Source organism: Microtus oregoni, unplaced genomic scaffold, assembly GCF_018167655.1.
Source record: "Microtus oregoni isolate MIOR12 unplaced genomic scaffold, Mior012 000001F_ref0000356, whole genome shotgun sequence".
Lineage (NCBI taxonomy): Eukaryota > Metazoa > Chordata > Mammalia > Rodentia > Cricetidae > Microtus > Microtus oregoni.
This window is the reverse complement of record NW_024543060.1, coordinates 33,077,009-33,103,423: the sequence shown is the minus strand read 5'-3', so window position 1 is coordinate 33,103,423 and position 26,415 is coordinate 33,077,009. Positions and strand designations below refer to the sequence as shown.

The window sequence follows — 26,415 nt, the reverse complement described above, 5'->3', positions numbered from 1 at the left end:
GGATGTCCTAGAACTCACAGAGATCTGTCTGCCTCTGCCTCCTGCTGGGATTAAAGGTGTGCACCACCATGCCTACAAAGCAAGAATCTTAATTTGAAGGAAAAAGAAAAATAAAGTCGTGTAAAAGAGAAAGGGTAAAGCCCATTCATACCAAGAACTCCAAGCTCCAGGAGAGAATGACTCTGATTTTGTCCGTGTAAGTTTGTACAGAAGCAGTTAAATCTGGAAGGATCTGTGAACACATGGGACAAGATTTGGACGGAGAAAGAGGATATATAAAACAAGAGCGGAGTCGACATCAGACTGTCTGGGGATACACATGAGGTTTATTTAACAAGCAAGAAATCACTGGAAGTCTGAAGACAAGCTCACATCGAGACAATAACATTTCTAAATAACTTGGAAAAACAGAGGAAAAATTCGAATATTCTAAATAGCACATCTTAGCCTTCCGAAGAATTTTTACTAACTCCTTTGTTTAAATAGTACACGATTTGGTAAAATGTCCATAGAATTAGACATTTCAGTTCTTCTAAAAGGAACGGTGAGGAAGGAGGTGTGCGTGGTGGGGGACAGGAAGAGCTACAGTACGATCCACCTCTTTCCTTTTTAAAGGAAGGCGTGAAGAAAGGTGTAGCCAAAGAGAAATCCTCGCCCGAGTTACAAAGGACCAGGGACGGGCTTCTCCTTCTTTGGCTAAGAAATTTATAAATTCTAAACTTGATGCATTTTAGCATCTTTGTAGCACGCGTGAAAGATAGGGAGACAGATTCCTGGAAGCTACCTCTCCAGCGTCAGTAACTCCGCATACAAGGCTAAAACCAGCCTCACCTCGGACACTTGGAGGAACCACGGGCGTCTTCAGGGCTGCAAACCCTCTACAAGTATCTCGGGGTCACCAGACCGTTAGGGAGCAGTCACCAAGACAACCACCCGCCCAGTCAGAGCAGAAGTCGGAAGAAGCAAGGGCGCGTAGGTGCCTAGGCCCTCCCTTCCCGGAAGCCAGTTCGAAGCGGTGCACTTTGGGAGTGGTAGTCCGGAGACGAACCCCGCCCAGCTGCGGGCGGAAATATATACCGTGGCCCAATCGCCTCGATAATCAAGGGACTAACACGACCACTCAGGCGTGGCGTGTTTTCTCGCGAGACGTGCGTATTAGCAGCTCGCGGGAAGAGGAGGAAATGCGAGGGGCGGCTTGCTAAGGCGCCTCCGCTTTTGACCTGACGTGTCTTCGGCCAGAGTTCTGTAGCGGTCGGGATTCCGCCCGGGTCCGGATTCTACGCCGGGAGCCAAGATGCTCAAGTCCAAAACGTTCTTAAAAAAGACCCGCGCGGGCGGCGTGGTGAAGATCGTGCGCGAGCACTACCTGCGGGATGACATCGGCTGCGGGGCCCCGGCCTGCGCGGCCTGCGACGGGGCGCATGCGGCCCCGGCCCTGGAGTCGCAGCCCGGCGACCAGGCGAGCAGCCTCTGCCCGTGGCCGCACTACCTCCTGCCGGACACCAACGTGCTGCTGCACCAGGTGCGTGGGCCGGCGGGCCGCGTGGTGACAAGGGGGCGTGGCAGATAGGGAAACCGAGGGTGGCGGGTCTCGGGGTGCAAAGGCAGGTACCAAGGCCACCCTCGCTTCCAGTTGTCCAGGCCGAGGTACATTTCTCTAACGTTGTTGTTTTATTTATTTACATGTTTTTTTTTTCGGTTCTTGGAGTCGTAGTTTTCGACACGTTAATTTTCTAACTCCTGGTGTCTCTTCTACTTTAGATTATAAGTGCCTGGAAGCCGGGGACCTGGGCTTCTGTGGCCTCGAGATTGCGACCCCCAGGCAGCTTGTAAGTGCCTACGAACAAAAACTGTGTGGGCCAGCAGATTTATTCGTTAATAGTTTTAATACTGCAAACTTTTGTGGTCCGTTTGCGGGTGCTCTTCTCAAGCCTGCAGGGCCGAGTTATCACTTGTTCTACAGCAAAGTGACACTTTGGCCCAACGGAGAGCTGGTGTATGAAACTGTCAAGATTTTAGGCTTGACAGAAACAGTTTCTACGTGAACATGGGGAAAATTAACTTTTTGCTTTTGTCTTTAAGATTGATGTTCTGGAAGACCCAGCTATCAGGAATGTCATTGTGCTCCAGACAGTCCTGCAGGAAGTGAGAAACCGGAGTGCCCCCATCTATAAGCGGATCAGGGATGTGACGAATAACCGGGAGAAGCATTTTTACACATTCACTAACGAGCACCATAAGTAAGTCTCACAAGACCGTAGGCTTACCGAAAGTTATAAGAAAGTGCCTGGGCGCTGGGGAGGCAGAGGCAGGCGGATCTCTGTGAGTTCGAGGCCAGCCTGGTCTACAAAAGCTAGTTTCAGGATAGGCTCCAAAGCTAGAGAGAAATCACGTCTTGAAAAAAACAAAACAAACAAACAAACCAAGAAAGTGCCTGGGAATTCATTTGTCAAAGCTGATCTGTAGTTCCGTGTGCTGTTGGGTTGTTCTTGGCTGTGTGGTGCCTGGGAATTCATTTGTCAAAGCTGATCTGTAGTTCCGTGTGCTGTTGGGTTGTTCTTGGCTGTGTGGTGCCTGGGAATTCATTTGTCAAAGCTGATCTGTAGTTCCGTGTGCTGTTGGGTTGTTCTTGGCTGTGTGGTGCCTGGGAATTCATTTGACAAAGCTGATCTGTAGTTCCGTGTGCTGTTGGGTTGTTCTTGGCTGTGTGGTGCCTGGGAATTCATTTGACAAAGCTGATCTGTAGTTCCGTGTGCTGTTGGGTTGTTCTTGGCTGTGTGGAAGACGCTGCTAAGTGGGACTCAGATAAGGTCACAGTGTTAGTGGGCTCCCACCTTAAACTGGATCTACTAGCTATCACAGTACTTATGTCAGAATCCTCGTGTAAGTTGTGTATATTGAGCTGAATGATGGCTCTTTGGAGATGAGATGAGATCATTTGGGCTCCTGCCATGCCGTGTATATAAATAGCATACAGCTGGCACAAAATGAGTGAGTCTGCAAAAAAGATTTTTAAAAATGAACGTATGATTAATAAGCTTTAAAATTGCCGGGCAGTGGTGGCGCGCGCCTTTAATCCCAGCACTCGGGAGGCAGAGGCAGGTGGATCTCTGTGCGTTCCAGGCCAGCCAGGTCTAGAAAAGCTAGTTCCAGGACAGGAACCAAAAGCTATGGAGAAACCCTGTCTCGAAAATCCAAAAAAAAAAAAATAAAAAAATAAGCTTTAAAATTTAAACTAATATCTTAGAGCTGATTTATTAAATTTGGATTTCAAAAAGCAGTCCTTTATTATAATTTAGGTTCATGACTTTTGAATTAAATGGGTGCTTTCAGAACATATGGGATTTCCCATTATCACAGATAGTGTACAGTGGTTATCTATGACACTTAAAGTCACTTTCTCGACCTTGACATTATTGACATTGTGGACTAAGTAGTTTTTTGTTGTATGAAATCTATCTTACAGGTTGGAGGTGCTTAGCAGCATGTTTGGCCTATGCCATGTGTATACAAGTAGTGCCAAGTTTAATCATCCACATGTTTTCGTACCTTGTCAGATGTAGCTCTTTCTTGTATCTTGAAACTAAGTATTGCTTAAACACGCACGTGCACGCATGCACACCCATATACACAGAATAAAAGTGTCTGTGGGCTGCTCAGTCATTGCATCGCCTTAGACTCCATAGACAGAACCACTTGTTTCCTGGAACCAGACTGAGGTTGTATGGAACATGTTCATCAGATTCCTAATGGAGGCTTAGCAAGATTTCTTAGTTCAAGTGCTTTGAGTAGGACTTAGCAATATTGGAAGACTTTTAGGACACTAAGCAAATCTCATATGGATTTTGTTTCTTAAGTCTGTCACATTAAAACCAAATTCAAACTTAATGACCATTGCATTTACTGATAAGCTTAGATTTATCAGATTTGTAACTAGAGGAGCCCTGTGCACCAGAATGTTACATATGTGGCCCAACGCATTTGTAGATTCACAAAATTATGTTGCAGCGTCAAAAGGTTGGACGCACTGTGGAAGCATTAGTAATACAGTTAATGGTAGGGAGTAAAGTAGTGCTGAGAAGATGGCTTTGAAGAGCATACCTGAAGAAATATGAAAGTGAACTCTCATATTTGAGAGCCGTGGCCTTGTGCGGTCTACCTAGGCTTTGCTATGGATTTAGTGTTTACCACGAATGATCAAAAGGATCATGTAGTGAATGGCCATTGAAACACATGATCACACAGTGATCTACAGTCACTGTAGAGCCTAGCAGTTGACTGGTAATCTGTGGTTTGTTGAGTAAAGTTTTATTATCTGGTCTCCAAAGTTCTATTAATCCCTCTTACCCAGTGAACTATTAACGTCCCTGCTGGGGAATACTATTTTAAAGTGTGTGACTTTTGTTTATGTTGCATTTGTTTAACTCTGTGAAGCTGTGATTTGCTTGTCTAAAACACCTGATGGTCCTAATAAAGAGCTGAACGACCAATAAAGACAGGAGCAAGGATAGGCAGGGTTAGCAGGCAGAGAGTTTAAATAGAAGGAGAAATGAGGACGAAGAGCAAGTGGACAAGGAGAGGAGGCCATCAGGGGTCAGCCACCCAGCTACACAGCCAGACACGGAATAAGAAGAAAAGGAAGGGATACAGGAATAGAAAAAGATAAAAGTCCTGAAGCCAAAGATAGATAGGATAATTTAAGTAAGAAAAGCTAGCAAGAAATAAGCCAAAAGGTCAGGCATTCATAAGTAATAATAAACCCCTGTGTATTTATTTGGGACCTGTGTGGTGGGTCCCCCCCACAAAAAGTAAAACATCACACAACATTTACACAGCACATCTCCATTTGAAGTCTAAATTCCTTTTTTTTTTTTTTGGTTTTTTGAGACAGGGTTTCTCTGTGGTTTTGGAGCCTGTCCTGGAACTACCTCTGTAGACCAGGCTGGTCTCAAACTCACAGAGATCTGCCTGCCTCTGCCTCCCGAGTGCTGGGATTAAAGGCGTGTGCCACCATCGCCCAGCTTCTAATTTTCTTTTTATGAAATCAAACTATTTGAACCTCTGTATTTTCCAACTAATAGCATAAATTTCATCAAGAGAATTGTCTTGAAAACTTCAAAGGATCTTAACAGAATTTTTCTGACCATATAAATTTCAACCAAATATGTATACCACTGGCTTTTTAGCTGCTGTCAAACATTTATGTCTCAGAAGTTTTTACACATTTTTGTTTTTGCTAGTTAACTTTTATTTCATGGTTTGCCTCTTCACATTTAGAGAAACCTACATTGAACAAGAACAGGGAGAAAATGCTAATGACAGAAATGACAGAGCCATTCGAGTAGCGGCAAAATGGTACAACGAACATTTGAAGAAAATATCAGCAGAAAACCAGCTGCAAGTTATCCTTATCACAAATGACAAGAAAAACAAAGAAAAAGCTGTAGAAGAAGGAATCCCAGCTTTCACGTGTAGGTCTGAATGTAAACACTTCTATGCATATTTGCAACTGTATATAAAAATTAGTATTGGGCCATATGTTCACATGACTCAGAATATCATTTTCCTGTATAATTGAATATTATCTTTAAATGTTTTTCAATTTTTAATATGTGAATCTTTTGCCTGCATGTATGTATGTGCATTATGTACATTAGGGATGGTTATTAGCCACTGTATTGGTGCTGGAAACTGAAACCAGGGCCTTTGCAAGGACAGCAGGGGTTTTTAATTGCTGGACCATCTTTCCTTTTACATTTTATTTTTTTTTAATATTTTTTATGGTTTATTTAACTTTATTTTATGTGCATTGGTGTGAAAGTGTCAGATCCCCTGCAACTGGATCTTCAGACAGTTGTGAGCTGCCATATGGGTGCTGGGAATTGAACTGGAAGAGCAGTTAGTACTCTTAACCGCTGAGCCATCTCTCCAGCCCCCCATTTTATTTTTATTTTTTTTAATTATTTTTATTGTATTTATTTTTAGTTTCTCAGGCAGGGTTTCTTTGTGTAACAGCAGCTCCAGCTGTTCTGGGACTCATCTGTAGACCCGGGTCGTCTCCAGTTCACAGAGATCTTCCTACCTCTGCCTCTTGAGTTCTGAGACTAAAGGCATGCACCACTGCCGCCCCGCATTCTTTTTACATTTTAAAGTTGTCAGTGAGCTTAATAAGCAGTTGTAAATAGTGGCTGTTAATTTTCCTCACTATTTGCAGTTGACATAGTAAAAATTCATGTACGTTGGACCCATTTTCAGTCATGATTACATCAACAGATTGGTTTTTGTTTCATGTATGAAAAATGGCAGATGTACTATCAAAACAAGATCATTCATCTTCTCTTGTGCCTAGATAAAATTAGATTCTTGAGTTTTAAAGCATTGACTGTTTTTATTTTTTTTCAGGTGAGGAATATGTAAAAAGCCTAACTGCTAACCCTGAGCTTATAGATCGTCTTGCTTGCTTGTCTGAGGAAACGGTATGTTTCAGTATGTTCTGTTTTTGAAGAAAAGAAAATAGAAAAATAGCCATCTAGGATATTAGGTTTATAGTTACAAAATATTTAAAAATTAGAACATGCCAATAAGCGAGAACAGGAACAGAGTTAGGTTGTAAACAAGGTAACTGTGATTGGCTTATTGAAATAAACTCTGCTAAATACATCAGCTTTGTATGTAAGCTAAATAGCAATAACTATACCATTATTAGGACTGAATGAAGTATAATTGTAAGCATTCGTGTAACTCTTGTTGCTTATCATATCACATAGCTATGATAAGTGTAAATGGTAGCTATTTTAATTTATTAAAAATTTTATTTTAAGACCTCACAAATACGCAGTGTTGTTGTTGGTTTTTTGTTTTTGGTTTTTTTTTTTTTTTTTTTTTTCGAGACAGGGTTTCTCCGTAGTTTTTGGTTCCTGTCCTGGAACTAGCTCTTGTAGACCAGGCTGGCCTCGAACTCACAGAGATCTGCCTGCCTCTGCCTCCCGAGTGCTGGGATTAAAGGCGTGTGCCACCACCGCCCGGATTGCAGTGTTTTTAATAAAACCCAAAGCCTTATTGGATTTCTGTACAGTTAGCAGCCATGCTGAAGCTATGGAACTTCACACTGAATCTCATACTTTAACTGTCAGATATATTTTTAAATGGTTAATCTACCACTATCAAAAAAAAAACAACAAAAAACGGTGACTTTATATCTTCTCTCATGACAGCTGATACCAAAGCAGCTGTATCTAATAGGACCAGATATGTGTATTCATTCTGTTTCTCTAACAGTTGTTCTCCAGTCCTGTTTGTCTTTAACTATTTTGCAAAACTAAAAGAATTCTAAAAGATGCAACTGGGCTGACTTTTTGGAATACATGATTTGGAGCATTCTATCTGATAACTAATTACTAGTTCATGTAGGTGCTTAAAAGTAATTTAAATTTTAAAATCCATTTTTCCCATCTGTATTATACATATCCAGCTAGTCAACAGAATTTGTACTTAGTGGCTGCCATGTTGAGCATCATTAAAAAGATGGCCCTTTCATTGCAGCGAGTTGTTTAGACGGTGGTGGTCTAGAAGATACACCACTCTCAGTTTAGATTCAGTTGTATATTCTATAAAGTAGATTTAACTTGTATGATACTCTTGAAAGCAGTGCATTAAATAAACAGACTTTTGATTTGCTTATTTCACAGAATGAAATAGAAAGTGGAAAAATAATATTTTCAGAGCATCTTCCCTTAAGTAAGCTCCAACAGGGCATAAAATCTGGCTCATACCTTCAAGGAACATTTAGAGCTAGCAGGGAAAATTATTTAGAAGCTACAGTGTGGATTCACGGAGACAAAGAAGATGAAAAAGAGGTAAGTAGGTGTACCAGCTGGTTTGTGTGTCGACACAAGCTAGAGTCATCAGGAGGAGGGAGCCTCAGTTAAGGAGACACCTTGACATTTTCTCAAGTAGTGATCAGTGAAGGAGGGCCCAGTCCATAGCAGATGGTGCCGATCCTGGGTTCTATAGAAGGTGGGCTGAGCAAACCATGGGAAGTAAGCCAGTAAGTTCCCCTTCCTGGCCTCTGCATCAGCTCCTGCCTCCAAAATCCTGCCTTCTTTCACTTCCTGTCCTGGCTTCCTTCAGTGATGAACAGCATTGCTGAAGTGTAAATCAAATTAACCTTTTCCTTCCCAACTTGCTTTTAGGTCATGGTGTTTCATCGCAGCAATAGAAACCCTAACTAAGACAGTATGGAAGCTTGCCTTTTAAAGTTTTTAAAAATTTTATTTTTGTGTATATGTATGCATGCACACTATTAGTGAAGGTTAGAAAACAACTTGGACAGGGTTTGGTTCTCTCCTTGCAAAGAGAGACCCAGGTATTGAACTCAAACTCTCAGGCTTAGTGGCAAGCCTAGGATTTCTGATGAGCCGTCTTGCTGGCCTCTGTATAAACCTTTATATCTTTATATACGGAAATATTTGGTGTAAAATTTTTGTATGAGAATTTAAATTTGCCTCACTTTTTAATTAGCATGTGCATGTATCTACCTGTGAGTATATAGGCCAGAGGAGAGGTGATGCTTTAGAAGTTTGGTGTATTTCCTTGCAGACTTTCTTTTGTCTTAGAGTTCAGCAGTTAGGCTGGATTAACTGGCCAGTAAGCTCCAGAGATCCTTCAGTTTACACCTGATTAGGGCTGGTGACAGGCGTGGAACTACTGTGCCCAGGATTTTTCTTTGGTCTTTAGGCTTTTTCAGATCTGCATGTTTCCAAGAAAAACTTTATGATAGCCATTTCTCTACCTTACCTTCTCTTTCTAGTTGGTAAGAGTAATAAACACTATTATAATAAAGGACTTCCCTTCTCCTCCTGTTTTTTTGAGACAGGGTTTCTCTGAGTAGCTTTAGAGCTTAGAACTAATTCTGTATATCAGGCTGGCCTTGAACTCACAGAGATCTGCCTACCTCTGCCTCCTGAGTGCTGGGATCAAAGGCGTGCGCCACCACCACCAGACTGCTGTGGTGTTTTTGAGAAGGGGTTTCTACTTGTGTAACCAAGCTGTCCTTGAATTCAGTCTGTTGACCAGGCTGACCTCTAACTCAGAGATCGCACTTGCCTCTGCCTCTGGGATTAAAGGCGTGTGCTGTGCCACCATTGCTCAGCTAATAAATTAATTATGAGACTGATTATTTAAAAAATTTCTACTAACTTGCCTTTTAAGAGAAATATCAAATACTCTAAAATGAGATTCCTGTTTTATATATCTGCCTATAATAAATAACTGCACAGCAGAAAGAAGGCTTCACATCACATGATAGCAGCTTTTTGAGTGTTTCGCTATTCATCAGATTTGTCGGACTTGTGGCTTGCTGCGTTTCACCAACCCCAGTCCGTGAAAGTAGTTGAGTTTTCATTTTCACCAACCAGGATCTTGAGATTTAAGTAGTTTGATTTTTCCCAACTATTTAATCGCCATTGTTTATGGTGAAGTCATAAACAAAAACCATATTTCTTGAACATTTTTCTCCTTAAAGTTTAAAAATTAAGACTGTATAATGAATAACAATGCCATTTTTTATGTTAATTTTTAAAATGGTTAAGATTGTGTTATGTGATGTGGATATGTGGGTCAGGAGTGCATCACCAAAGTATGATGGGGAAATTAAGGGCAACTTTCAGAAGTCAGTTTTCTTCTTCCATCATGGGTTCTGGGGACCAAATTCAGATGAACAATGTTTGTGTAGCATGTACTTACTTACCCAAGAAGCCTGGCTCAGATTATTATTTTAAAATAGGAAAACCATTAAGAGAATTAGGTATCATACAGAATATTGCCCTCTATTAGACAACTTTTTCATTACTGCCATTTAATCTATTTTAACACATGCCATTTGCTGGTTTGGCCAGATACTTATACAAGGACTTAAACATCTAAATAGAGCTATTCATGAAGACATTGTGGCTGTGGAGCTTCTGCCCAGGAGTCAGTGGGTGGCACCATCTTCTGTGGTTTTACACGATGAAGGTCCAGCAGAAGATGATGTGGAGAGAGATGAGGAAAGAGCACTCATGGTATGAGAGAATGCAGGTTTTGTTTGTCCGCATTGCTGTGCTATTCAACGTGCATTGTTTTCATATGTGAATGAGATCACAGTTCAACATTCTTCTTAAAGGGTTATTCATTTTTATTTGATATGTATGGGTATTTTGCCTGCATGGATGTCTGTGTAGCATGTCTATGCATTGCCTGCAGAAGCCAGAAAAGGATGTCACAGCCCTGGAACTGGAATTACTGACAGTTATAAACTTCCATGTGTGATTTGGGAACAAACCAGGTTCTCTGGAAAAGCAGCCAGTATTCTTAAATACTGAGCCATCTCTCCAGTCTCAAGTCTACTTTTAATTAAATACAAGTTATGTGTGTAGATAATTTCTGTTCTAAGTATACAAACTCATCTTTTAATGACATTTCACTCAATGAGTTTAAGTATTTAATTTAGAATTGTTTGAGTTTGGAAGTGAAAGTCTGTTAATATTTGGGATATGGTCTGAATTTATGAAGTTTAAGTAAATAGAAATGTAAAATTTCCTGAAATTTTTTTTGCAGTATTAAAATTTCCTTAGAAAATGTGCTTCTGAGCCGGGCGATGGTGGCGCACGCCTTTAATCCCAGCACTTGGGAGGCAGAAGCAGGCGGATCTCTGTGAGTTCGAGACCAGTCTGGTCTACAGAGCTAGTTCCAGGACAGGCTCCAAAGCCACAGAGAAACCCTGTCTCGAAAAAAAAAAAAAAAAAAAAAAAAAACGAAAATGTGCTTCTGTATCTTTGTCTTTGTACATGCTTAATTATTCCATTTCTACTAATATGCTTATAGGGAGATTGAGTTACTCCATATGTGTTGTTAAGTCTATTAGAAATGACCTACTTACCTATTTTATGAGGTAACACTCTTGTATTAAATTAAAAGGGTAGCTCTTTTATTGGTTACATTTAATTTCCTGAAGTCTGACTATAGCATTCATGCTGAATCTAGTCACTGGAGGTAAAATTTTATAGGATCTATTTCTCATGATTTACATTCTTTATTTGACTTTTAATTTGAGATAAATTAATTTGAAGATGCATTTATTTTATAACTGACTAGATCCAACATGACATGTTCACTGTAATAAGTATATAGTAACTAATTAGTAACTACATGTATCTAGTTAGTCTAAACTGCTACTAAGTCTCAGTCTCAATTCCTATACTTAACATGTGTTTTTTTAAGTCCTCATATTAAATTGGAAAACACTGAGTTCTAACACATTTATCAGATACATGCTTCTTGATTTATCATTTATGGAGTGCTTTGTTATGGAACAATAAGCATTGTTCAGTTGGTAAGCTCATGTCTAGAACTTTGAGTCATAAAGGTTCTGAGTGTCATGTCATTATTTGCAACCTGAATGTATTAGTGTCCCTGTGCAGAATCTAATTTGGAAGAAAACTTACTTAGAAGAAAAATAATTGAAGATTTTCATTTTATATTTCAGCTTAAGACTGCTGTAAGTGAAAAAATGTTGAGGGCTACAGGTAGAGTTGTAGGAATAATAAAAAGGAACTGGAGACCATATTGCGGCATGCTTTCTAAGTCTGATATTAAGGAGGTGAGTAGAGCACTTATTAGCACTATTGGAAAATGATTCTCACCGACTGGAACTTAGCACTTCTCTGCCGGGTTTTTCAAATTGTGTACATACAGTCATTTCTCCTGGGTTAGAGTGCAGTAGTACAGTACTTACGTAGCATGTGCTGGAACTGCTAGGATTGATCCCCAGACTGCAAATAATTTTTTTAAATTCTTTTCTAGTCAAGAAGACATCTCTTTACACCTGCTGATAAGAGAATTCCACGAATTCGAATAGAAACCAGACAGGCTTCTGCACTAGAAGGACGGAGAATTATTGTCGCTATTGATGGTTGGCCTAGAAATTCTAGATATCCAAATGTAAGCTTAAAATAGTAATTTTGCCTTTATGTGTTTAATTAAATTAATTACTGTTGACTTTTAGTGAAAGTGTAATAGTTTTATGTACACAAATATGGTTTACCTAGGATAGTAGTATAGATGAATTTTATATAATTCTAGTATAAGTCATGTGGCTAATTTTACTCAAGTCACCTAACAACATTTACTGATAAACTTTATGGAGGAAACATTTGTGCCCTGAATAAATTTTAATCAAATTTTGAAAATATTAAGGTTAAAGAGTACTAAACATTGATAGGCATTATGGTCTAAGAACCAGGCTTTTATATGCAGTTGAAAAATCTTTTCATTTTCACCTTCAGTTTTCTAGAGGCTTGTTTGCATTCTTGTTTGCTTTTCTGTTATGGACATTTTGCCTATGTATGTCTTTGTACCACAGTACATGCCAGGTGCACAGGGAGGCCTGCAGGGGCTGCAGCCAGATCTACTGGACGGCAGTTACAGAGAGTTATAGGTCACCATGTGGGTGCTGGTAGCCGACCTGGGCCCTCTGCAAGATCAACAGAGTTCTTAACCACACATCCTTCTCTCCAGGCCCAAAGGGTGGTGTTTCCTTTTTGGTTTTTCTAGACAGGGTTTCTCTGTGTAGCCCTGGCTCTCTTAGAACTCACTCTGTAGACCAGGATGCCCTCCACCTGAGAGATCCATCTGCCTTCCAAGTGCTGGGTTTGAAGGTGTGTGCCACCACTGCCTGGCCAAAGGGTTTTTAATTTGTTGTTAGAGAAAAATTTTGAAACACTGAGTAAAAATCCTGGAAGATAATTAGTATAATGAAATATTATTTGCAAAGTGTGCCTTTCTGATAATACCTTTTCATTTCAGGGACACTTTGTTAAAAATTTAGGTGATGTTGGAGAAAAAGAGACAGAAACAGAAGTTCTGTTGCTTGAACATGATGTTCCTCATCAGCCCTTTTCCCAGGCTGTCCTTAGCTTCCTGCCCAAGATGCCGTGGAGTATTACTGAGAAGGTGAGTTGAAAAGAAGTCAGTGACTTTATGGGTTATCTGTTATCCTAGGGAGTTTCTGTTCTGTGCTGTTTTCATTAGTGCCTGAACACAGGGCATTTTACAGGTTAGTTAAGCACTCTACCACTGGACTGAGTCCTCAGCCCTGTTTTACCCCGGGGTCTTAAGTTGTCCAGGCTGGCCTGGATCTTATTCTGTAACCCAAGTAGACCTTGAACTTTTATTTCTCCTGCCTCGGACTTCTGAGTATCTAGGAATATAGGACTGAGCCACCAGATCAGGGTGTAATTAATGTAATTTCTCCACGTTTTTAAATATATAGAAACCATGGCTACTTGTTCACATTTAGTTACATCATTTTTAGGTGTTTACTGCTCTAAAAGGAGTGGAATCTGGGAGAATAGAGCCTAAAAATGAGGCAGACTAAACTCTTATGCAGTAGACAACTTTATTGAGAGCATCAGACAGTTTATACTCGAGTGTTAAGTAGAGTCACGTAAGTAAGGTGTACAATCACAAGAACAAGCTGAATGCGGCAAAAATGTGTTTTCCCATAGAGGTATATAAGCAAATAACAATAGCAGTTGTGATGGGTAATCCAAAGTAAACTCAATATCCACAATACCTGGGAGGGGCATGAAAGCATAATCCAAGAACAGTTTATCCCCATTCTTGGACCATGCTCCATCAATTAGGTGATCTGCAAATATTTTGATTTTTTTCTCTGAGAGATGACATCTTCCAGACTGTGGAACTAGTGGCATATGTCAAGTTTCCTCATGGGAATCTAACTTATTTTTGTGGGGATATTTATTTCCTAAGAGCTATGTTGCTGTTGTGTTACTCAAGTTAATATTTTTTCTTTTTAACATGGTATTTTCTAGGACATGAAAAACCGAGAAGACCTGAGACATCTGTGTGTTTGCAGTGTCGACCCTCCAGGATGTACTGACATAGACGATGCCCTGCATTGTAGAAAACTCAGTAATGGAAATTTGGAGGTATATTTTGGCTCAGTACTCTTAGCTAAATGTGATTCACTTCTAGGGTTCATTGTTTCTTCTTATTGAGAAAAGAATATAAAATTATAGCTACAGAAACTAATGGGAACATTAGAGGTTGAGTTAGGAGCTGTGACAGAGTCCATTTTCAGTTTAGCCACACTTTTTCTCATCTAAATTCCGTTGTTAGTCTGTGCTATTAATAATGCAGATTGAGCCGGGCGGTGGTGGCGCACACCTTTAATCCCAGCACTCGGGAGGCAGAGGCAGGCGGATCTCTGTGAGTTCGAGACCAGCCTGGTCTACAAGAGCTAGTTCCAGGACAGGAACCAAAAAAACTACGGAGAAACCCTGTCTCAAAAATTTAAAAAATAAAAAAATAAAAATAATAATAATAATAATAATGCAGATTGACATCCTTTCATTTTAATCTTTTTAAGGTTGGTGTTCACATTGCTGACGTTAGCCATTTCATCAGGCCAGGAAATGCGTTGGATCAGGAATCAGCCAGAAGAGGAACAACTGTTTATCTTTGTGAAAAGGTAAATGTATTAAATTTACAATCTTACTGATCAGAACACTTTGGCATTTTGTTTTGTCTTAATGAACACTGGTTCTTGATGTGTTGGCCAGGACTAGCCTCGAACTCTTGATTATTCTGCCTCATCTTTTAGAAGGCTAAGCCAGGAACTTTTAGTTTCATGAGCAATCACAATAAATACATGATTTATTTAGCTAAAACTACAAGAATACACTGCCCTCTTTCCTGCTCACGTGATGCTATTTGTAGATGGAAATTAAGATGTGTGAATGTGGCTGAGTAACCTAAGGTCTGTTGTCATCTTTTTCAGAGGATTGACATGGTTCCAGAGTTGCTTAGCTCTAACTTATGCTCCTTAAGATCCAATGTTGACAGGTATTTCTGCATTTTTTATAAGAGTGTCTTGTTAACTATATTAATTAATTCCCATAAACAAATAACCGTCTCTTTTTTCCTTAAGGTTGGCATTTTCCTGTATTTGGGAAATGAATCATAATGCTGAAATCTTAAAAACAAGATTTACCAAAAGCGTAATTAATTCAAAGGTTAGTTTTATGATTCATATCTGACATTTCAAATTTTTGGTGCTTTTAACAAATTCTTAGATACTTTTGAAAAAGTTAGGTTCAGCATTGTAGCAGTCCCTAGTTTGTTTCAGAATTTAAAATTTGCTCAGTTATTGATCTATTCAGAATTACTTTATGTAGTAAATGTCCTGTATCCAGGAACTTAGAACCTATGCACCTCAAGTAAAGGTAACCCTAGTAATTGAGTCTATTCCTATTTAAAAAGAGTAGTGTTGGGAAAATTACCATGGTGCATCATGGATAACAATAAGTTAGAGTTAGATTCCAGTAGAACCTGAGATGTTCAAACAGAATGGAGCCAAATTTTTCTTATTTTTGTACCTCTCCCCATATTCTCTAACATTCATCTTCATTTTGTGCTAAATTGTCCTCTATTCTAGACCCTTTTTCTTGTAATGTTTTCAGAAAGTTAACCAATTGTTTTCTTCCAAGTCAGTATCATTCTGCTCTATAACTAGTCTCCCTCTGCTCTATAACTAGTCTCCCTCTGCTCTATAACTAGTCTCCCTCTGCTCTGACTAGTCTCCCTCTGCTCTATAACTAGTCTCCCTCTGCTCTATAACTAGTCTCCCTCTGCTCTATAACTAGTCTCCCTCTGCTCTGACGACTAGTCTCCCTCTGCTCTGACGACTAGTCTCACTCTGCTCTATAACTAGTCTCACTCTGACGACTAGTTCAGGAACTGTTAACAAGCAAGTGGTGTGTGAATTAGTTCAGCCTTTAGAGATTCATAATTTTAGAGTACATTGAGGTAATAATTTAACAAAATATTATGAATTGAAATAAAAAATTAATAAACATAATATTTTTCTAGAAAGGGAACACTTAATATTTAGTAGATAAAGGTGCTCCCAGAAACTTGACTTAACCTGTATTAGGTTACTTTATTCTGTTTGTGAATTTTAATTTTTTATCTTTTAATTTGAAAAAATACTAGTTTTCCCACATAGAAGCAGAAGCAGCTATTTTCATATTTGGATTATCTGTTAACTAGAGATTGCTTCAAACTTTTCTTATCATTTTCACTGCATTTTGAGGACTGTTTGTTGGTTGGTTAGTGTCCTATAAAATATATCTAGACTCTTCTTATTTGCCAGTGAGAAGGGGAGTAATGACCTTTTGCAAAGGATTTTAGAAAATAGCCAGAACCTGCTTTGTGATTTATTCAAGTAGTACCTAAAATATACAAAATATGAAAGTATTATGAAATATTCTATTATTAAAAAATCCTGAAAATGTAAAAAAACTACCATTTCCTTTATTTTAATGGAAATTTGCTTATGTTAAATAATGAATATCTGAGTTAAACTAGAAATCATGGTATAAAGTTAAGAATCTATAGATTTCTCTTGTTACTTATTTTAGGCTTCCTAAAAGCATGGAATATGAGATAAAAATACTACAGTTTAGAGGTGGAGAGGTGGCTGTGTGTGTAAAATGCTTTCTGTGCAAGTCCAAAGACTCACGAAAAGGCTGTGTGGTAGTGTACATGTCTGCAGCCCTAGTGCACTCCGATAGGGACTTAGGAGCAGAGACAGGAGACTCGCTGATGAGCGAGCTATCCTGGTTCATCAAGTAGGAAACACGAATTAGGAAGAGGAGCTAGCTCTTTGACCGCCATACGTGCATGGTGGCCTGCACATTAAGAGTATGGTTCAAATAGTAAATACGTTTGTGTTGGTTGTGAGAATTACGTTAACCTAAGGTTTCTTTCTTAGGCTTCTCTTACATATGCTGAAGCACAGATGAGAATTGATTCAGCAGCCATGAATGATGATATTACCACTAGTCTCCGTGGACTAAATAAACTAGCTAAAATTCTTAAAAAAGGAAGGATTGAAAAGGGGTATGTTCTTAATCTACTAAGACATGCTTTAGTGTATGATTATGATTAATATCAATTATACTGAGATAATATTTGTCTTTAGAGCATTTTGTTACAATTTTGTTAGCTGGTAGACTGTACTTCATAGATTATATCATGGCATTTACCTAACCATAACAGGCATAAGAGGAGGAGTGTCAGCACAAACTTGTTAGGAAGAAAGCAGTTAGAAATAGCTTCAGTGTTGAAAGACTGCTGTGTGTGGAGACCAAGTATGGAGCCTTTCAGAGCTTGGAGCCTGGGCTCTCACTATATTTTGAATGCTACAAGCAATTACAGAAATGCTTTTGCTGATGATGCAAACGCTGGCTCTGGACTGTTCATACAGAGTGCCTGAATTAAGTTCCTGAATGCAAGTGACCATCCTTCCAAACTCCTTGCAGCCACAGATAAGTATGCTCAGCAGCAAGTGTGACCAGTGACTACCATATTTGAATAATTAAATAAGAAATTTAAAACTCTTTACAGATTAGGTATGTACACAAAAGCTGCTGCTCAAAGTTATCATTATTTTTTTTCCCTAATTTCTCCATGATTGTCCAGTATCATTAAAGTTACTTCCAGATCATGCAGAGTCTTTAATCTCTGCACTCAGGAGGCAGAGACAGGTGAATCTATGACTTCTGTCCTAGGCCAGCCTGATTTAAATAGCCAGTCTGAGTCTATCCTAAAAGTGAGACCCTGTCTCAAAAAACCCGAAGAAAAAGAAACAAACTTTGAGGTTGATGTGGAACTTGACGAAAGTAGCATCACATCTAAAAACACTGTTTATTTATATAACCTTCGACTCATTAAGAGCCACACATATAAAGCCCTTAGCATAGCATATTCTGAGTCACAGCAGTCTAATAGGGAATAGCCATCAGTCCTTACGATGTATGAGTGCTAGTAATTTTATCAGTCTCCACTCGGTTGCCTATACATCTTCTCTCATTAACCTACTTATATAAGAGCTGCTCTGGTCCTCCCCATTGTTGCCCATCACAATATATTGTTTTCCATGGAAAGTCAAATACCAGTCTGCCTGTTCATTTAGCCACTTAAAGTACTTGCAAATTTATGTAGCTTAATCAAAATGTGAGAGTTAGGCTTTATATGAATATAGACATCTGATATGGGATTCCCCACTGTATGCTGTGAATACCTTTAGTTAATAAAAGAAGCTGTTTTTGGCCAATGGCTTAACAGAATATAGCCAGACTGAAAGATATATATACAGAGAAATAAGGCGGAGTCAGAGAGAAGCCATATGCCTCCACCAGAGCCTACTGTAACCTTGCTGGTAATACACAGCCACATGGCAATATATAGATTAATAAAAATGGGCTAATTTAAGAAATTATATGCTTAAGTGATTGGCCAAGCAGTAATTTAAATAATATATTAGAATATAATATAGTTTCTGTGTGATTTTTTTTTTTTAGTCTAAGCAGCTTCCCCCAACAGACATTAAACTTAGTAGATGTCATAAAACCTCCCACGAAAAATGTTTATGTACTTGATATACTCATCATTTAAGGGAATAACTTATAGAATGTTTTCTCTGTCCTTGGTTCATCTGACTAATTGCTCTCATTTTTACTCAGGGCTTTGACTCTGTCTTCTCCAGAAGTTCGATTCCACATGGACAGTGAAACTCATGATCCAATAGATCTACAGACCAAGGAACTGAGGCATGTGATTTTTTTAAAAAAAATAATTGATATTAAATATTAATTTTAAATGTAATATGTTGTGTATTACTAATCACCAGAGTATTTATACCCAAAACAGTTGTTACAGTTTGTATAGCTATGAAATTTCCTGGTTTATTAACGATTTGCAAAAGTAAATGTGATCTTTTTAACTTTTCTTATATAAAATTGGGATAAGGTAGTAGAAAAATTTCAAATTTACCTTGATTGGAATTAATTTATGTTAGAACTTAAGTGGTAATAGTTGCAAAAATAGAAAGATGGCACTGATTGACTTCTCAAGTACTTAACACAGTATGCAGAGGTACGAGGGACCCCAGGCATTGCATCTGGAGAGATTGCTGCCCTGTGAGAGGACCCAAGGTTTGTTCCTAACACCCACATATGATGGCTGACTTGTAACTCCAGCTTCAGCGAGATCCCCAGGCCTGCAATCTTGTGTACACACACGTGCCTACAGTCTTAAACGCACACACATTCTACAACATGCACATAATTGAAACATTAATAAATCTTTAAAAAAATAGAGTTTTTGAAGCTAAACTCTTAACTTTGGATCCTACTGTTACAATTTATACAACTTGAAGTACCCGGTCATTTGACTTCCCTATGTGGAGGGTTCTAATACTTGGAAAGCTAATAGAATTTACAAATGTTGAATAACTGAAACATGATTAAAAATTAATGTGTTCCATGATTCCAGAGAAAGGAAGCAGTAGATACAGCATGCAGATGGTTTATTAACTGGCTTAGAGCTTAAAGGAAAGACTATGCAGAAGGAAGGCATGTCATTGTCTTAAGGATTGAGAAGTCAAACTGAATTCAAGGTTTGGCACTGGTGTAACAGTGACCTCTATGAAGAGAATAATATTGCAGATTTGTCAGCTAGGAATCAGAAGTGTCTGTTGTGTGTGTTACTGTGTATGTGGATTTACAGCAGAATGCCTCACCTGAAATAAGCACCCAAATTAGTTATTGAAAATATATTAGTGATATATTGGTAAAATTTGGGGGAGTTTAGATAATACTATGTGACCAAGCTTGTACTTCTCTCAGTAAAGTTTATCTTCATAGCTCTATTTCTGTAAGAGGAGATAAACGTAGTGGTTTTGTTTTATGTTAGTAAAGTTAGGGATGTTTCCTTTTTTTTTTTCCCTTGAGTACAATTTGAAACAATTCTAGCATGCTAGAATTTCCCCGGAGAGACACAGGTAGTAAACCATTAGTATAGGAGCTGAGAAATTAGAGAAATATGAAGTACTGAAAATAGATATGTGCTGCCTGCAAATTTTCTCACTGGGAAATATTTTATCACTTATAAAAGCTTTGGAGTAAATGTGATGATAGCTGTCTCAGCTTCTCTTTCCTTATGCTTTTCCACCTGGCAGAGAAACAAATTCCATGGTGGAAGAATTCATGTTACTTGCAAATATTTCTGTTGCAAAAAAAATTCATGAGGAATTTTCTGAACATGCTCTGCTTCGAAAACATCCAGCTCCACCTCCCTCCAATTATGAAATTCTTGTTAAGGCAGCCAAGTCCAAGGTAAAGTCTTAAAGATTGAAAAGTCACTTGCATTTGTAGCATAATCTACCCATTACACTGAAAAATTAATATTCATGTTTTCATAAAAGTTTAGTTTATGTATACTCTACCAGTAGCTCTTTTTGATATTAAAAAATGTGGTTTGGGGTTTGGACATCTCTTCCTACATATCCATTGACACCAGCTACATATGAACATCCTTTATGTCCAGTAAAAAACACTCAGTCTTTTTTTTAAAAAAGATTTATTTATTTATTTATTTTGTATACAGTGTTCTATCTGCATGTCTGCCTGCAGGCCAGAAGAGGGCACCAGATTTCATTACAGATGGTTGTAAAGCCACCACGTGGTTGCTGGGAATTGTACTCAGGACCTCTGGAAGAACTATCAGTGCTCTTAACCTCTGAGCCATCTCTCCAGCCCAAGGAGCACTCAGTCTTAAAGACAAATGATTTAAACTAAGTTATCTACAGTATCATAGACATAGCTTGCTCTTCCATCTCTTTCTTTTGTACGTGGTGGACTGGCTATTTTTTGTTGCGGTTTTTGTTCTTTTGTCAATTAGACACAAGCTAGAATCATCTGAGAGGAAGGAACTTAAATGCCTCCATAAGACCTCTAGTTGGCAAGCATTTGGGGCATTTTCTTGATTAATGATTCTTTTCAGTCCATTGTGAACGGTGTTAGCCCTAAGCAGGTACAAGAAAACAGGCTGAGCAAGCCAATAAGCAGTGTCCTTCCATGGGTTCTACTTAAGTTCCTGCTTCAGTTTCCTGTCTTGGTCTCCAGACTTGACATCTCTGGATGATGAAATGTGGTAGGGAACTGTAAGCAGAAATAGACCCTTTCCTCCCAAGTAGTTTTTGGTCATGGTATTTTATCATAGTTATAGAAACTTAAGACCCATGGCTTCTATGAAATCCATAGCTTTCAGAGATTCACAAGTAATTTGTTTTCTCCTTAGGTCACCCCAGTTCAGTGCTCCCTGTATCATATCCATACAAAAGAAGGTTATTTATGGCATGCATGGAAAGGGGGACTTTTCAGCCGTTTATACCCCTTTAATTTCTTCATACTTAGGCTTGGCATGACTCTGACTTATTTGGTTTTCCTTGGATTTTGTATAGGCTAATTTTTTCCTATTGTGAAAGCATGTAAGGAATGTCACTATTTGAATAGTATGCTATGAGTTTCTGATTTTATAGTTCATACGCCATCTTTATCCATCTGAACTGCCCCAGCTTCCCAGCCCCAAGGATACTACATATTGGGGGATTTTTTGAGGTTGTCTTATTTCTTACCAAGACATGGTAGCGGAAGGAGGGGTTTGTCTTGCTAAGATAGAGTTCAGCAGAACATTATTCTTCCTGAACTTTAATTGACTTGCTTGCTGCTGGCTTTTACTTCTACTTTCAGTGGAAGGAAAGAATCTGCAGAGGAGCCAGCTATACTGAAAACACTGTATCTTCATTTTCTTTACCGCCTCAGAGATTAGCAAGCATAAACTGGACTATGTCAAAGAAATGGCACTACTGCCTCCACTATTGTTCTCTCCCTTGGAACTTCAGGATTCTTGCTGTTTTGGGACTTTCAGATACATTCAGGAATTTTCAAGCTTTAGTACTGCATAAATCAGCCATTATCTAAAGTTATTTTTAGTGCCTCTAGTTAACAGATAAAATGGATGAATGCTTACTATCTGTACACAAACACTATTTTTATTTGATCTATTTATATTTTAAAGAGAGGATGCTAATTCTGGCTGGGCATGCTAGTGCATGCCTTTAATCCCAGTATTTTGGCGGTGGAGACAAGCCAATCTCTATGGGTTCCAGGCCATCCAGGGCTCCACAGTGTGACCATTGTCTCAGGAATAGGGAGAGGGAGGAAGGACAATACCACTGACTTTGTGATGTTTCATTTGGTGCTTTTCTTCCTTTTATTGACAGAATTTGGAAATTAAGACTGATACAGCCAAGTCTTTGGCTGATTCTTTGGACCGCGCTGAATCCCCTGAGTTCCCGTACCTGAACACTCTTTTAAGGATATTGGCCACTCGCTGTATGATGCAAGCTGTCTACTTCTGTTCTGGGATGGATAATGACTTCCATCATTATGGCTTAGCCTCCCCAATATACACACATTTCACTTCCCCCATCAGAAGGTATTGTGTTTTCCATATAAAACTAAAGGAGGGAGAAAATGGTTAACTTTTTTTCTTCAGTTTTTCAAGACAGGGTTTCACTGTTTAGCTCTGGCTGTCCTAGAACTCACTTTGTAGACCAGACTGGGCTCGAGCTCAGAGAGATCTGCCTGTTTCTGCCTTCCAAGTGCTGGGATTAAAGGCATGTGCCACCGCCACCCAGTGAAAATGGTTAACTTTTAATATAGAAATTTTAAAATTAATTCGTCATTGTTCTTATTTCACCTTTTTTATGTAGATATGCGGACATAATTGTTCATCGGTTGTTGGCCGTGGCTATTGGGGCTGATTGTACTTATCCGGAGTTGACAGATAAACACAAGCTTTCAGATATATGTAAAAATCTCAATTTCCGGCATAAAATGGCTCAGTATGCTCAGCGTGCATCGGTAGCTTTTCATACCCAGGTATTTGCCTTTTGTTTGTAGTGGGAAATTTTGTTTATTGGTATTTTCAAAATTATTTTTGTAAATCTCAAAGTAAGATTTCTAACAAGATTGTGTGTATTTTACAGCTGTTTTTCAAAAGCAAAGGAATAGTAAGCGAGGAAGCCTATATTCTCTTTGTAAGAAAGAATGCAATTGTGGTGCTAATTCCAAAGTATGGCTTAGAAGGTACAGTTTTTTTTGAAGAAAAAGATAAACCAAAGCCAAGGCTTACTTACGATGATGAGGTATGGTATTGCTGATTCTTGTTTTCTTGGGGAAGAGAGGTATATTTTCTCTGACAGTTGGCCAACCATAACTATAAATTGTTAAAATTTTTCTGTATTTATGTAGGTGTGACTCTGCAGCCACCCCCAAATAACCACTCAGATACTTACTAATGCTTCTTATTAACTAGCTCTTACAACTTAAATCAACCCATGTTTCTTATCTAAGTTTTACCATGTGGCTGGCTCATGGCTTGTTACTTGATTTTCTACACGTCCTGTTTCTTTTGTATCTGGCCTGTGACTGACTCCTCGAACTCTGACCTTCTTTTTCCTGGTGTCCTTAGTCTGGTTTTCTCACTCAACCTTACCCTGTCAAGCTATTAGCCAATCAGCTTTATTAAACCAATCACAACATAGTTTACAGTGTACAGAAGGATTAGTCCACAGTAGATTTATATATCTCAAAATGCATGACAGAAAATCCATATTTTATCCCCTAAACTTAGAGAATATTTAATGATACTTTACTACAAACAACTAATTCACTAAGATGAATGATGTCATTCAGGATTACCTTAGTGACAAGATGAAGTGTGCACAAAAATAGACTATATTTGAGGCTATGAGGTTTAATGTGGGTTTTTTGCTTTTTATATTCAATACCTAGAAGCTTAGTAATATTGTGGATTTTTTATTCCTTGAAAATGTTATATATAATGAAATATATCTTGATCATATCTATCCCTCACTGCTCCCCTCCAACTTCCCCCAGAACCCATCACATCTCCTTCCCAACTTCTTGTCCTTAATTTTAAACTTTTAAATTACTATGGAAGGTAAACTGGAAGTAGGATTGAGATTCATATTTAAGAAACGATATTGATAAAATGTTTTTTTTTTTCAAGATACCTTCACTCAGAATAGAAGGTACAGTGTTCCATGTCTTTGATAAAGTTAAAGTAAAAATCACATTAGATTCATCAAATCTTCAACATCAGAAAATCCGCATGGCCCTTGTGGAACCACAGGTGAGACCAAACTTAATTTAATGGTGTGGAAAAGTTAACATCTAGTTTGTTAAGATCTTAGGTATTCCAAATATTGGCACTGGATTCCAGGCATCAGAGAGATTCTAGAGGTCCTTAAGACCATTCCGTTCTCTTGCCTATTTCTTTACTCTAGTTTATAGTATACAAGTTAACTGCAGGTGCTCCATTTAAAATCCTGAATTTTAACCTTTTGGCTTTTGGTGCTTGCTGTTTACTGCAACATAAATCCAATATGGCAAATTGGACACAAGAAAGAGCTGTTACATTACAAACACATAGGCCAAGTTGAAGCTTCTCAGTTTTCTTGCTATGTAGACAAGGCTAGCCTTGAATTTGCAAGGATCTTCCCAAGTGCTGAGATTGCAGGTGTGCACCTCCGTTCTGGCTTACTTCTGAACCATGGTTACTTCCTGTGCATAACTGTGTGTGGTGCACCCTTCTAACTCCATCCCCTCCACTGGAAAGTCTATTTGAAGTTGACAGTGATAGTGCTAAAGGGGAAGGTGAGATACACATTTCTTATCTGATGCTTTTAATCACTTCATTTTTCCCGTTTATACTTTTAGATACCAGGAATAAATATTCCTCCTGATGTTTCAGACATGGATTTCAGTGGGCCAGGAGGGAAGAAGAGGAAACTTGAGAAGTAGCTACATGCAACAGAGAACTTCAAAGACTGACAATTACCGTAGACAACAACAAAATTGAAAGCATACTTACAAACTGGTGTGCATGATAGTTACTTTCAAGTACATTTCAATAATTTTAAGAAATTTGCATTTTTATTGAGTTACTGACTAAATCTTAGACTGTGCTTCTGCAACAACAAAAATTATGCCGAAAAATTCATTTGAATATCCATCACTTAAATGGTGACAGAATAGCAACTTCAGGGATCTGTGATGATCATTTAAATGGAGTACTCATCTGCTCATTGACGAGCGGATTAATTTTTATATAAGTGCTTATTTAATATAGAAAAAACGCAATTTCTGAGGAAAATTAACATTTTAGAAGCAAAGAACAAGCCTTTCTAAATCTTGAGCTGTCAGTGTTTGGCATTTGATCATTTTGCCATTTTAATTTGCCTAATTATATAACACTGTATTCACACATTTTGAAAAGCCTCCTTACTTTACTAATGGTTCTTAGAACTGAATGTTTTGGGATTATAAGAAAACAAAAACTCAGGTATGTTGGATTGGGAACATTGTGATGTTGTTAACAGGTGATAAGTTTCTTAATCTATGTTGCCAGTGTTTCTCTCAAACAAGGCATTATACTTTAGAGAAAGAATCAAAGTAGAAATGTCTGCTTTCTTACAAAAACAGGTAATAGCTTTTGAATTTTAGTTATACCCAATTATATAAGAGAGGAGGGATTGTATTAGACATATTAAAGGAACAAATGAAGTCTCATTTGTTGTACCAGTTTGACTACCTCGTGCCTTGCAAATCCCAGATTAATGATGACATTAGGAAAATTTTACCATTTGACTTTGCTTAATCAGTTTCTGGTCTAGTAAACTACTTTTGTGGTAGTAACCAGCTGAAAAGTCCCAGGCTATAATGTAGGTACAGCTGTATCCCAAATACAAATACACATTTAGTGCTGTTTTCCAATTTCCTATTACAGCAGATAATATCCATGTTAAGGCAGAACTTGATTTAACTGAAGGAAGACAGTCTTAAGCAGCATTTGGCCCATAGCATTGATGATATTACTTTAAAAAACTGAAAAGTAGCCAGGGAGGCTGTTCATCTTAGAACTCCTGGATAATATCTCTCTTTAGATAAATATATTCAGTTGGCCAGTCAACTTCACAACATTGGTTAGTGTTGGAGCATGTGACATGAGCACCGTGTATGTCTGTAAGCAATAAACATACTAAGGATGGAGTACCATATAGAACAAGAATGAAAATGACAAAATAATAGTGCATCTTTATTTTCTAGGACTAATGATGAGTATGCCAGTTTTTACAAAATAAGTAAACACAAAAATACAGTCTTTGATATTTCCAAATACATTTTATCCATCTTCTAATACAGATTTTTTTTAAAAAATATTTAGCAATTTTTCCAATTGTTTCTTCATGTCCAAAGCCCAAGGGGAATTCCACTGTTCCCCAATGATTCTGATTCTCCCATGTTCTGTTCTGTTCATCTCCCTAGCCAAGACTGAGAGAATACTACTGTGGCATCCCACACTCACCCCATGGATGGGAGTGTATAGGGCTGCCCAGTGGGTAGCACCTTTCCAGCATTT

At 38.4% G+C, this 26,415-nt stretch overlaps 2 protein-coding genes across 6 annotated transcripts in view; one reads left to right on the top strand and one right to left on the bottom strand.

Annotated features, from left to right (window-relative positions):
- Pibf1 (progesterone immunomodulatory binding factor 1) overlaps window positions 1-953 on the bottom strand; it is a 149,491-nt gene extending 148,538 nt beyond the window's left edge. For 3 of the 4 annotated variants that reach the window (XM_041675467.1, XM_041675485.1, XM_041675495.1), the window contains exons 1-2: window positions 832-953; window positions 152-232 (exon numbers count right to left, since the gene is read on the bottom strand). The gene's annotated coding sequence lies outside the window, so the exon portion shown is untranslated. The remainder of the gene's footprint in view (window positions 1-151; window positions 233-831) is intronic. The other variant, XM_041675476.1, reaches the window with a different exon arrangement.
- Window positions 954-1,177: 224 nt separating this feature from the next.
- Dis3 (DIS3 homolog, exosome endoribonuclease and 3'-5' exoribonuclease) lies at window positions 1,178-26,125 on the top strand. Of its 2 annotated transcripts, none has more exons than XM_041668556.1 (21): window positions 1,178-1,522; window positions 2,083-2,240; window positions 5,278-5,471; window positions 6,403-6,476; window positions 7,689-7,856; window positions 9,897-10,061; window positions 11,525-11,638; window positions 11,842-11,979; window positions 12,844-12,990; window positions 13,872-13,988; window positions 14,429-14,530; window positions 14,840-14,904; window positions 14,990-15,074; window positions 16,835-16,962; window positions 18,588-18,674; window positions 20,084-20,240; window positions 22,190-22,404; window positions 22,682-22,850; window positions 22,958-23,116; window positions 24,004-24,126; window positions 24,714-26,125. In XM_041668556.1, the coding sequence occupies exons 1-21, from the start codon at window positions 1,295-1,297 to the stop codon at window positions 24,795-24,797; spliced, it is 2,877 nt and encodes a 958-aa protein (XP_041524490.1). In that variant the 5' UTR covers window positions 1,178-1,294; the 3' UTR covers window positions 24,798-26,125. The 2 variants fall into 2 exon arrangements, with proteins under 2 accessions (XP_041524490.1, XP_041524499.1); XM_041668565.1 differs by lacking the exon at window positions 2,083-2,240 and adding an exon at window positions 1,762-1,829.
- The last annotated feature ends 290 nt before the right edge of the window (window positions 26,126-26,415 follow it).

What these genes read in the sequence shown, in the direction of transcription:
- Dis3 (XM_041668556.1), top strand. Translation starts at nt 1,295, where the DNA reads ATGCTCAAGTCCAAAACGTTCTTAAAAAAGACCCGCGCGGGCGGCGTG. An exon ending in AGGAATCCCAGCTTTCACGT is followed by an intron (nt 5,472 to 6,402) that starts GTAGGTCTGAAT and finishes ATTTTTTTTCAG; the next exon opens with GTGAGGAATATGTAAAAAGC. An exon ending in AAAGCGTAATTAATTCAAAG is followed by an intron (nt 15,075 to 16,834) that starts GTTAGTTTTATG and finishes TTTCTTTCTTAG; the next exon opens with GCTTCTCTTACATATGCTGA.